This window comes from Passer domesticus, chromosome 21 (genome assembly GCF_036417665.1).
Source record: "Passer domesticus isolate bPasDom1 chromosome 21, bPasDom1.hap1, whole genome shotgun sequence".
Classification (NCBI taxonomy): domain Eukaryota; kingdom Metazoa; phylum Chordata; class Aves; order Passeriformes; family Passeridae; genus Passer; species Passer domesticus.
Window position 1 is genome coordinate 944078 of NC_087494.1, and position 11191 is coordinate 955268.

The following is an 11191-nucleotide window of genomic DNA, read 5'->3' on the forward strand; positions in this document are numbered from 1 at the left end:
CCAAAATTTCACTTTTCGTCACCATTTATCCAATTTTATTAATTCCAGTGGCACTATTACAGGCGGCGATGGGCACGACGGACAGTCACGCTGCAGATAAGGCATCCTCAACCCCCTCTCTCTTTCCCCCCGTTTTCCTTGACCTCTTTAAGCACGCCCCACTCCCCTCCAGGCCCTTCTGCAGCAGTATTTTTTCGGTTTTTTTGAGTCAAATAAATACAGAATTGGGCAGATCTAGTGGAAATGTTTTAGTTACAATGGCAAAGATGAGTCATGTGCAACACAGAAACCTATAAGGCTTTTTTTTTTTTCTTTTTGTTTTGTTTTCCTCATTTGAAGTTCTCAAAATCGCTATGAAACCCATTTAATTAACAAGATGGTGGTCACAGGCGTCTAGCCCCTGGCGGTATGGGTGATAACGCTAATTAATTAAATTTTTCCTGCTCTCCCAGAGTTCCATGAGTGTCATTAGAGTTTGTCCAGGAAGTTGTCGAGGGCAGGGATTCCCTCCTTCAGCCCTTTGCGCTTGCGGGTCTCGGCCACCACCTGGCACGGCCGGCTGGCACTGTCGAAGGGGTCCCCGGGCAGGATCTGCCAGTGGTCAAAGACACACTGGGGGAAGGCCTGGCCCCCCGTGTTGGACCTCAAATCTGCTGTGAAACCTGCAAGGGACAAGGCAAAAGGTGAGGTGGGGCAGCAGGGGCTGTAGTTTAATTTTGCTTCCATGGAGGAACCCAGAGCAGCTCTCAAAAGATTCCTGAGAGCACAACCAGTGTGAGGTGGGAATGGAAAAAAGGCTCCAGGGGGAACTTAGAGACCCTTTTAATGCCTGAAACTGGAGAGGGAACTTTGGACAAACACATGGAGGGAGGGGAGACAGGGAATGGCTTCACACCAACAGCAGGCAGGGATAGATGGGATATTGGGAAGGAATTCCTGGCTGGGATGGAATTCCCAGAGCAGCTGTGGCTGCCCCTGCATCCCTGGCAATGTCCAAGGCCAGGGACAGTGGAAGGTGCCCCTGCCCATGGCAGGGGTGGCACTGGAAGACCTTAAAATGCCCCTTCCACCCCAGAACACTCTGCAACCTTTGTCTCTTCTCGTAGGAGAGGGGACACCCCTAAGCTGTACCAAGGGAGGGCTGGAGATTTCTAGCTCCAGAAGGATGCTCAAGCCCTGCCATGCTGGAGTCCCCAGCCCTTGGGGGCTCTCAAAGCTGAGCGGATGTGGCACTTGGGGACACGTTCAGCGCTGGGTGAACAGCTCAACTCCAGCATCTCCCTCCCAGCATGGCTCCAGGACTCACCAAAGGACTCGTTGACAGGCAGGTAGGCCTTGACCACGAACATGGGGGTCCCGGCCACCTGGGTCTCCTCAAAGACGTGGCCACGCTTCCTGTTCAGCACGCCGTAGATGCCTCCCACCACCTGCTCCGGGCACTGCAGGACACAACGGGGTCAGGACCGTGCCCAGCCGCCACCCCCTTCCCCCGAGGGCCGGCAGGGGCTGCTCACCTGGATCTCCACCAGGTAGATGGGCTCCATGAGGCGCGGCTGGGCGGTGAGCACGCAGGCGTAGAGGCAGCGCCGCGCCGTGGGGATGATCTGGCCGCCGCCGCGGTGGATGGCGTCGGCGTGCAGGGTCACGTCGTGCACGTCGAAGCGCACGGCGCGCATGTTCTCCTCGCACAGCACGCCCTGCCAGGGGCACAGCGGGGTCATGGCAGCGCCCCGGGGGGTTTCCAGGGGTCACAGCACCGCCCCGGGGTGTCCCCAGGGGTCACAGCAGCACCCCGGGGTGTCCCCAGGGGTCACAGCAGCACCCCCGGGGTGTCTCCAGGGGTCACAGCACTGCCCCGGGGTGTCCCCCACACGGGGTGCTGCTCCCTTGCACAGCACGCCCTGCCAGGGGGCACAGCACCACCCCAGGGTGTCCCCAGGGGTCATGGCACCACCCCAGGGTGTCCCCAGGGGTCACGGCACCACCCCGGGGTGTCCCCCAACAGGGTGCTGCTCTCTGTGGAAGTGGCTCCTTGAGCAGTAAGCCCCCCACAAGAGTCACTCGACCTCCTTGCTGAGGGATGAAGCTTTAAACCTACAAAGGTTGGAGTCTGGGAGGTCTTTCCCAGCTTAAGGGGTCTGTGGAGCAGCAGCTCCCAGCCCTGTGTCGCCACTGCAGCATTCTCAGCTCTGAGGTTCAAGCCACAAGAGCTGTCACACATTTATGGTGCTGAAACCCAAGTACTTGGCCAAGGGAAATGGGGTTTTTTTGGTTTCAGTAATGTCACCAAAGTTGCTGGCTTGGAATCTCCCTCAAAGTGAAAGGTATACAGGAAAATGGATCCTTCCTGTTGCTGTTCCCAGTCTGTCAACTTACCCTGCAGTCCTCCCCTGTCTAATCCTGAAAATAATTGCCAGATAAGGCCAGATCCCTGTCAAGACCCTCAGAGCACCTTTCCTCCTGAAGCCAGCTGTGTTATTCACTGGACTGCCCAGATATTACATTTTGCTCCACGAGAAGCATAAAAAAATATAAGGATGCCACCCAGAGCAAGACACCAGCCCTCACCTCCTTGGTGGCCCACTGGAAGCCGGCCACCACGCTGTCCTTGATCTCGTTGAGGTACTGCACTCCCTTGGTGATGTCAGTGAGGATGTTGGGGCCGGTGCCATCGGGCCCGAAGCACCAGATCTTCCTGGCCTCGGTGACGTCCCACTCGTACTTCTCGGCCAGGTAGCGTGCCCTCTGCTTCAGCTCCTGCCGGGCCGACACCTCGCCCTTGTCGATGTCCTCGGCCAGGCCGTCGGGGAAGGGCCGCGCCTTCATGTACAGCCGGTTGTGTTTGTTGGGGGACTTGGAAAGGCACATCACGTTGGACTCCTCGCTCACCGTCTCGCGGTAGGACACCACGGGATCTGATTTCTGCAGGGACATGGTGGGGGTGAGGCACCAGAGCTGGCCAAAGCCCACCCCGAGCTCAGCCAGCACGCGGCCTCTCTACCTTAATGGGGATGCAGGCGTGGTCCTCCTCCAGGTCCTTCAGGCAGATCTCCAGGTGCAGCTCCCCAGCGCCAGCGATGATGTGCTCCCCAGACTCCTCGATGATGCACTGGCAACACCAGGAACAGCAGGTGAAGCTTCAGAACCAGCCACAGCCACAAACACCAGCAGCTCTCTACGTGTTTTTTGTGTTTGACACACAGAGCTTCTTCCAGATGTTCTCCCCACTGACCTGGTGCTGTCACAGCACCAAGCCAGAGACCAGCACTCAATGCTTTCCCAGGACTGGGGGCAGCATCCCTGGATCCACTCCTGCACCACCCACTCACCTGCACCATGGGGTCAGACTTGGCCAGGCGCTTCAGCCCCTCCACCAGCTTGGGCAGGTCGGCCGGGTTCTTGGCCTCCACGGCCACGCGCACCACGGGGCTCACGCTGAACTTCATGACCCTCATGTTGTGGGCGTGCTCGAAGGTGGTGATGGTTCCAGTCTTCACCAGGAACTGGTCCACGCCCACCAGCCCCACGATGTTTCCACAAGGCACGTCCTCGATGGGCTCCACGTAGCGGCCCATCATGAGAATGGTCCTGAAGGGAAAGTTGGGTTAGCGAGGTTGGGGAGGAGATCCCAACTCAGCCAAGCACCTCGACAGCCCTCAGACACAAGAAGAGACCTGAGACAGCTCCAGAACTTCTCAACACACCAGCCAGGACACACCTTTGAATTGGCTTCAGGTACAGATCCTCCTTCTTGCCAGGTGTGTAGTTTGGTCCCATGATTCTGACTTTCAAGCCAGTTGAGACGAGACCAGAGAAGACACGGCCAAAAGCGTAGAAACGTCCCTTGTCAGAGGTTGGCACCATTTTGGAGATGTACATCATCAGGGGGCCTTTGGGGTCACAGTTCTTAATGCCTGGGAAGGGGGAGAGAGACCAGCTTAGCCCAGAGGTACTGATGTATCTGGCACCCAGCCCAAAACCCCAATCCAAGACCTACACCCACTGTCCCAGCCAAGGGCTTTTGTCTGGACAAGAGGAAATGGAGAATGGCTTCCCAATACCAGAGGGCAGGGATAGATGGGATATTGGGAAGGGATTCTTCCCTGGGAGGTGAGGCTCTGGCACAGGGTGCCCAGAGGAGCTGGGGCTGCTCCTGGATCCCTGGAAGTGTCCAAGGCCAGGCTGGACAGGGCTTGGAGGAGCCTGGGACAGTGGGAGGTGTCCCTGCCATGGCAGGAGATGGGGCTGACTTTCAAGATCTCTTCCAACTCAATCTATCCTGAGATTCCACAGAAGATGACATCACCAAGAAACGTCTTCAACAAATCCAGGCTCAGATGGACCCTCTGCCTACTCTGAGATTACTCAGTCAGCTCAGTGCTCCAGCACCAAGCTGTGAGCCACTGAACCTGTTTGATCCATGCTAGAAAAGCTACAAACTCAATTCCAGGCACTCCTGGGCCGTGCCCATGGAGAACAAACTGGTTACAGGCGTGCTGCAGCTGAGGCCTGGCAGCAAAGCAGCAGCTCCTCCTACCTATGGCAGCCTCATCGTCAGGGGGGCCCTCGTAGAGCAGCTCGCAGCGGTACTTCTGGGCTGTGACGGGGGAAGGCAGGTGGATGGTGATCATCTGCAGCAGGGCATCTCCAGCTGGCAGCCACCGCCTCATCACGGCCTGGGCAGAGCAGCAGGACCCAGTCAGAGTGTTCACAACCGGGGCTCACCTCCCCCTCTTGCCCCACCTCCCCACCAGGATGGTGTTTATACAGCTGGAGCAGCACAACTGCTCAGCTGCTCCCCAGAGGACTCAGAGCAGCCTCACCTTCAGCAGGGGTTTGCCTTCCTTGTCCTTGTCCTCACTGTCCAGCTTGATGTCCAGTTTCTCAATCAGTTTAGCAGCCTCTTCTTTCTTGAAGTTCATGATTGCATCGAAAACCTGCGACAGGAGCAGCCATTGGAGCACTGCCGTGACCCAGATTGGAGCAGCTGCACCACTGCACCTGCAGAGGATTCCTGCTCCTCCTCAGCACCCAGCCTCCCCCCAGAGACACAGCCCATGTGCCCCAGGTGTGTCAGACAGCTCAATTTCTTCAATCAAACGAGTCAGGTCAAAGTGAAGAAATTTTCCATCATCACGCACGGAACGGAAGCGCAGAGCGGGAGGTGCCGGCCAAGGAGCAACCCTGAGGAACTCACCTTGAAGATGGGGTCAAGGATGAGCTGGCAGAAGGTCCTGGGCAGTTTCTTTCCATCAGGGCTGGTGGCAGATTTGCTGAACTTGCCAGTAGCAGGGTCAAAGTATCTGCAGAGAGAAGGAAATCAGACAAATGTCCACGCCCAGGTCAGCTACAGACACACAGCTGGTTCTGCCTGCTCAGGGCAGAGCCAAGGGCTGCTGAGGAAGAGCCATTTCCTGTCTTCCCTCTCTTTCAGCTTTCCAGCACTCACCAAAATATAATTAACTCCTGTTAAACCAGGCACAACCACGCCCTCCCCCCTTTACCCATCCTCTGCAGTGTCAGGCTGCAGCCGTGCAGAGCTGATCTGGAATTCCACTCGCCACCATTCCCTCCTCACCTGTCTCCCCACAGCTTCTTCATCATGTCCTCGACCTTCTTGGCACGCTCGGCTGGGCTGAGCTGGGCATCTCCCTTGGCAGCAAACTTTGCCACGTACATCTCAGCAAACTGCTTCAGGGTGAAGGCCCAGCCGTGCAGGCCCGAGCCAAAGCCCACGGTCCCGAGCACCGGGTCAATCTGAGAGGGAAGAGCAGAGCTGGGTCAGGGGAGCAGCCCTCAGCCCACCCCATCCCAGAACACCCCAGTACAAAATGGGCCTTCAGGACACTGAGAGTGTAAATATTCTGTCCCACTGACCTCTGAGGTGTAGGACAGGCACCATTTTAGGTTTGCAGCACAGAACTGGGTTGGTTTTTCTCCACTCCCAGCAGGTGTGTGCTCAGGTTCTCGTGCAGGTAGAGCTGCCATCCTCCCCAGGAGGATCAGGAAGGCATGGACAGCTCCAGCTTCTCCTCAGAAGCTGACACCCACAGCCCTGCTCCCTTCCCAGGAAGCCAGCAGCAGAGCAGGTGGGAAGGACACGCTAAAGACTATCCCATTCCACCCGTGCCATGGGCAGGAACACCTTCCATGATCCCAGGCTGCTCCAAGCCCCATCCAGCCTGGCCTTGGACACTTCCAGGGACTGGGCAGCCACGGCTGCTCTGGGCAACAATCCCAGCCTTTATTTGCTCAGGCCTTGAACAGGAAATTTGGGAGGGGAGCCAGCAAGAGCCCCAATCCTGGGAGTTCAGGCACCCTCAAGCTCCCCCTGGCACGGGGAATTCTCCGTGAGGAGGGAGCTCCACCCCAGCACCCAGAGCCTCCCTCACCATGATGTTGCCCATGGGGCCGCTCTCTCCCTCCCCGTAGGTGGAGATGATGACGTTGACGTTCTCCACGATGCGCTGGAAGGTCTGGTACAGCTCCTCTGGCTCCAGCTGCAGCTCCAGCAGCGCTCGGTCCATCTTGTTCATCATCAGCACGGGCTTGATCCTCTCGGCGATGGCCTGGCGCAGCACGGTCTCTGTCTGCACACACACCCCTGCCAAACACTCCAGCAGTCAGGCATGAGCTGTCCCCACCTCCAAACCCCCCAAAATGCCCTCCAGCTGCAGAAAACCTCACCAGAGACACAGTCCACGACCACCAGGGCACCGTCAGTGACGCGCAGAGCTGCAGTGACCTCGGAGGAGAAGTCCACGTGCCCAGGGGAGTCAATGAGGTTGATCAAGAATCCAGAACCATCCTTGCTCTGCTTGATGAAGGCCAAGTCATTCTCAGAGAGCTCATAAAACAGAGAAATGGCTCTGAAAGAAAGAGAGGCTATTAAAATGATGATCTGTGTTATTCTTCTCCAAAGTTTAGGAATGTTTTGCCACCACTGGAGGTGGCAGCCAGTGTTCTGCTCTGGGTTGGAGCTGGTGACCTTGGAGATCTTTCCAACCTAAATGCTGGGCTCCAGGATTTCCTCAAGTGTGCTCCACGGAGGTCAGCGTGTGAGATAACAGCAGCACAGCTACAACCTGTCCTTCCTAAACCACAACACCCTCCAGAGTGCCAACCTCCATGTGAACTTCCTCCAACTCCCTGCACCCATAAAGGGCTCCATCCCCAAATCATGGATTTAAGCTTTTCCTACCCATCCAAACCATGTTCTCCACCCCTTTTCAAGCCCTTCAGAGTCCTCACACTCCCTGTGGCAGCACAGCCACCAGGAACATCCCCAGAGATGCTCCCAGGAGTCTCCACACCACATCCACGGGACACCCAACACTCCTGGTGCTCAGCTGGGAGGATGAAGCTCTGCTCAACAACTGAGCACAAGCCAACCAACACTTGCTCCACCATTCAAGACCCTCAAGAGCACGAGATGAACTTCTGGACTCGACCAAAGCCCGACACCATTTCCTTCCAGCTCCTGGAGGAGCGCGGGGAGCAGCAGCAGCCCGAGGGAGGGCACTCACGTGGATTTGATGGTGATGCACCGCTCCTGCTCGTCCTTGCGGGTGTCGGTGAAGCGCGTCTCACCGGCCCGCGCCGAGGCAATGATGCCGGCCTTGCACACCAGGGAATCCGTCAGCGTGGACTTGCCGTGGTCCACGTGGGCGATCACGGACATGTTCCTGATGTTGGCCTTTTTGTCCATGATGGCCCGTATCTGGTCTACTGTGAAGTTCACCTTGAGGGAAGGGACAAGGGGGACTCAGCGCGTACGAAACCGGCTCGGGTGACTCCAAGGAAGCCGAAGCTCCCATAAGTAGCTGCCATGGTCAGGGTGGCACCACCTCTGCGCGGGTGACAACACAACCCGCAGCCAGGGCACCGCAGCGGGGCTGCAGCACCGACCCCTCCCTGCCCCGCGTCCCTCAAGCCGCGGTGTCAGCGGGTGCAGGGCGCAAAACGCCCCCAAAGCCGAGCCCGGGCCGGTACCGGTGCCGCTGCCAGCCCGGACCGCAGCGTTACATAAGGCACGAGCGGCACCGCAGCGCCCCGTCCCCGGCGCCGCCACCGCGCTGCCACATCAGCGCGGCCGCTCCCGAGCCCGGGGGCAACGGCAGCCCCGGCACCGGCGGCTCCTGCCGGCTCCGGGGCTGTCACGGCCGCCCGGACCGGCCCCCTCTCGCCGCCCCACCCTCTGCCCGCAGCCGCGGCCCAGCCCGGCGGCACAGGCCGCAGCCGCCGCCGTGCGACCCGCGGCGCTCGCGGAGCCGCCATCCCCGGCGATAGGGGAAGCGCGGTGGGCGCTCGTCCCGCCGGGAGCGGCGGCGGGCGGCGGGGGCTCACCATGGTGGCGGATGGCGGCGGATGCTGCGGGGCGGGGGGGTCACGGCAATGGCGGCGGCTCGGCCCTGTCTCGCTGGCGAGCGCAGAGCGGGCGGAAGAGAGCGCTGACGTCAGCCGGCGCCCTCTTATAGGGCGGCGTCGCCGAGGGGCGGGGCCTGCGCAGAGCGCGTGCGCGGCCGCGCCGCTCTATCCCGCGGACTCTATGGTCGGGAGGCTGTTCCGCCTCGCCGGCACCACGTGGGTGTCACCGCGGCCGCACCGGGGCTGCAGCGAGGCCACACCGGGGGAACAGCGACCGGCAGCGACAGCCCCGCCCCGCCCGGGCTGCGGCGGGTTGAAAGCCCACCCCTCCTGCTGCCGGTGTAAGAACCGACCCGCTGCACCGGGGTCGGCGAGGCCGAACTCGGAGCGGTATCACCGAGCGGCAGCCGAGCACGGGGGCTCGGCCGCTAGGAGCAGGCGGTAGGGCCGAGCCCGGTGTCAGGCAGCGGCCCCGGGTAGCGGTGGGCCCGCCCCGGTCCCGCAGGGTGGCCGCAGTGCGCATGCTCGGCGCGGGCCGGGGCTGCAGCGCCCCCTGCTGGCGGGGAGGAGCGCGGGGGCAGCACCGGCCGGGCCCGGGGCCGCGGAACCGCCGGGTTCGGGGTCACGGAACCGCCGGGCTCGGTGTCACGGAACCGCCGGGCCTGGGGTCACAGAACCGCCCCCGTGCGCCTTGGAGCTGGCAGAAGTCATGGAGTGAGCGGTTCGGGACGTGGAGGAACACGCAGTGCCACGGGAGGGACGCCGTCCATCGCCCCAGGCCGCTCCAGCCTGGCCTTGGGCACTGCCAGGCTCCGGGGCAGCCACGGCTGCGCTGGGAACTCCATCCCAGCATCCCGGACAGGAATTCATCCCAAAATCCCAGGCAGGAACTCCCTCCAACACCCCGGGCAGGGATTCCACCCCACCACCCCGCCCCGTGGCAGTGCAGCCTTTCCCTGTGTCCTGTCCCTCCACCCTTATCCAAAATCTCTCTCCGTGTCCCTCGCTGGGTCCCTGCAGCTCCTGAAGGCCACCGTGGGCTCACCCAGGCTGGGCAGGCCCAGTTCCATCCCTGGCAGCTCCCAAATTCCCAGCAGAGCCCAGGCTGCCGTGCCAGGCCGAGACAGGCCCGTGCCAGGCTGGGCCAGGCCCTGCAGTGACACCCGGGACAGGTTTGGCACATGCCAGGCCATGCAGTGACACCCAAGGCAGGTTTGGCCCGGGCCAGGCCCTGCAGTGACACCCAGGACGGGTTTGGCCCGGGACAGGCAGGGCCAGGCCCTACAGTGACACCCAGGACAGGTTTGGCCCGGGACAGACCCGTGCCAGGCCGGGACAGGCCCTGCAGTGACACCCAGGACAGGTTTGGCCCGGGACAGGCCCTGCAGTGACACCCAGGGCGGGTTTGGCCCGGGCCAGGCCCTGCAGTGACACCCAGGGCGGGTTTGGCCCGGGCCAGGCCCTGCAGTGACACCCAGGACAGGTTTGGCCCGGGACAGACCCATGCCAGGCCGGGCCAGGCCCTGCAGTGACACCCAGGACAGGTTTGGCCCGGGACAGACCCATGCCAGGCCGGGCCAGGCCCTGCAGTGACACCCAGGACAGGTTTGGCCCGGGCCAGGCCCTGCAGTGACACCCAGGACAGGTTTGGCCCGGGACAGGCAGGGACAGACCCGGGACAGGCAGGACAGGCCCTGCAGTGACACCCAGGACAGGCTTTTTCCGGCTCTCCCACCTGGGCACCAACCACGGCTTTTGCCAGCCCAGGAGGGAAAACTGGCAAAGCTCATTTCCATCCTGCTCTCCCCAATAAACTGTTAATTGCCTTTTTGTTTAATTAGTACATGGGGTCGGCAGCAAGGAGAGGACAGTGCTGGAAAACCTCACCCGTGCAGCGTTTCACCCCAACACTGGAGGTGCCCTGAAATCATCCAGGGCTGGGTGTCTGGCCCCAGCTCCAGCCCTCCCCTGGCTCCTGCCCCTGCTCCCGGGGCAGAGATCGCAGCTGCCTGTCGGGAGAAAGATGCAAACTACAATTTATTATTATTGTTGTTATTATTATCATTATTATAATCAGTGCCATTATTACTATTATTGTTATATTTGATATTTTTATTACTATTATTGTTATATTTATTTTATTATTATTATCATTATTACCATTATTATTATCGTTATCATTATTATTATCATTATTATAATTATTGCTATTATTACTAATATTGTTATATTTATTTTATTATTATTATCATTATTACCATTATTATTATCGTTATCATTATTATTATCATTATTATAATTATTGCTATTATTACTATTATTGTTATATTTATTATTTTTATTATTATTATTATCATTATTACCATTATTATTGTCATCATTATTATTATCATTATTATAATTATTATAATTATTGCTATTATTACTATTATTGTTATATTAATTATTACTGTTACTATTATTGTTATATTTATTATTATTTATTATTATTACCTTTATTATTATTGTTATCATTATTATTATCATTATTATAATTATTATAATTATGGCTACTACTACTATTATTGTTATATTTATTATTATTACTATTATTGTTATATTTATTATTATTACTATTATTGTTATATTTATTATTTTTTTAAAATTATTATTATTATTAGGAAGGTATTTTTAATTAGCGAGGGGTGAAGTTGCAGAAGGGGCACAAGGAACACTCGGGGGTCTCTGGGGCGTCGCTGCCATGCTGCAGATTTTGGCCAGGAGACCCCCCTGCCCACCCTCCGTTCCCCGGGCACCGGGACCCTTCCCCATCCCCTCCCCTCCT

At 58.1% G+C, this 11191-nt stretch overlaps 1 protein-coding gene across 2 annotated transcripts; it reads right to left on the bottom strand.

Moving 5' to 3' along the window:
* Positions 1 to 12: 12 nt before the first annotated feature.
* EEF2 (eukaryotic translation elongation factor 2) lies at positions 13 to 8476 on the bottom strand. Of its 2 annotated transcripts, XM_064396327.1 has the most exons (15): positions 8347 to 8476; positions 7527 to 7741; positions 6688 to 6869; positions 6393 to 6604; positions 5579 to 5757; positions 5198 to 5303; positions 4824 to 4937; positions 4538 to 4676; positions 3719 to 3914; positions 3330 to 3588; positions 3002 to 3109; positions 2569 to 2922; positions 1515 to 1697; positions 1307 to 1439; positions 13 to 662 (listed from the first exon to the last, which is right to left on the bottom strand). In XM_064396327.1, the coding sequence occupies exons 1-15, from the start codon at positions 8347 to 8349 to the stop codon at positions 469 to 471; spliced, it is 2577 nt and encodes an 858-aa protein (XP_064252397.1). In that variant the 5' UTR covers positions 8350 to 8476; the 3' UTR covers positions 13 to 468. The 2 variants fall into 2 exon arrangements, with proteins under 2 accessions (XP_064252397.1, XP_064252398.1); XM_064396328.1 differs by lacking the exons at positions 13 to 662; positions 1307 to 1439; positions 1515 to 1697 and adding an exon at positions 1734 to 1901.
* Between the last annotated feature and the right edge of the window lie 2715 nt (positions 8477 to 11191).

Excerpts from the sequence above, each read along its gene's own strand:
- EEF2 (XM_064396327.1), bottom strand. Across the intron at positions 5,304-5,578 it reads AAGAAGCTGTGGGGAGACAG|ATACTTTGACCCTGCTACTG; the intron begins GTGAGGAGGGAA and ends TTCTCTCTGCAG. Across the intron at positions 663-1,306 it reads GCCTGTCAACGAGTCCTTTG|GTTTCACAGCAGATTTGAGG; the intron begins GTGAGTCCTGGA and ends TGTCCCTTGCAG.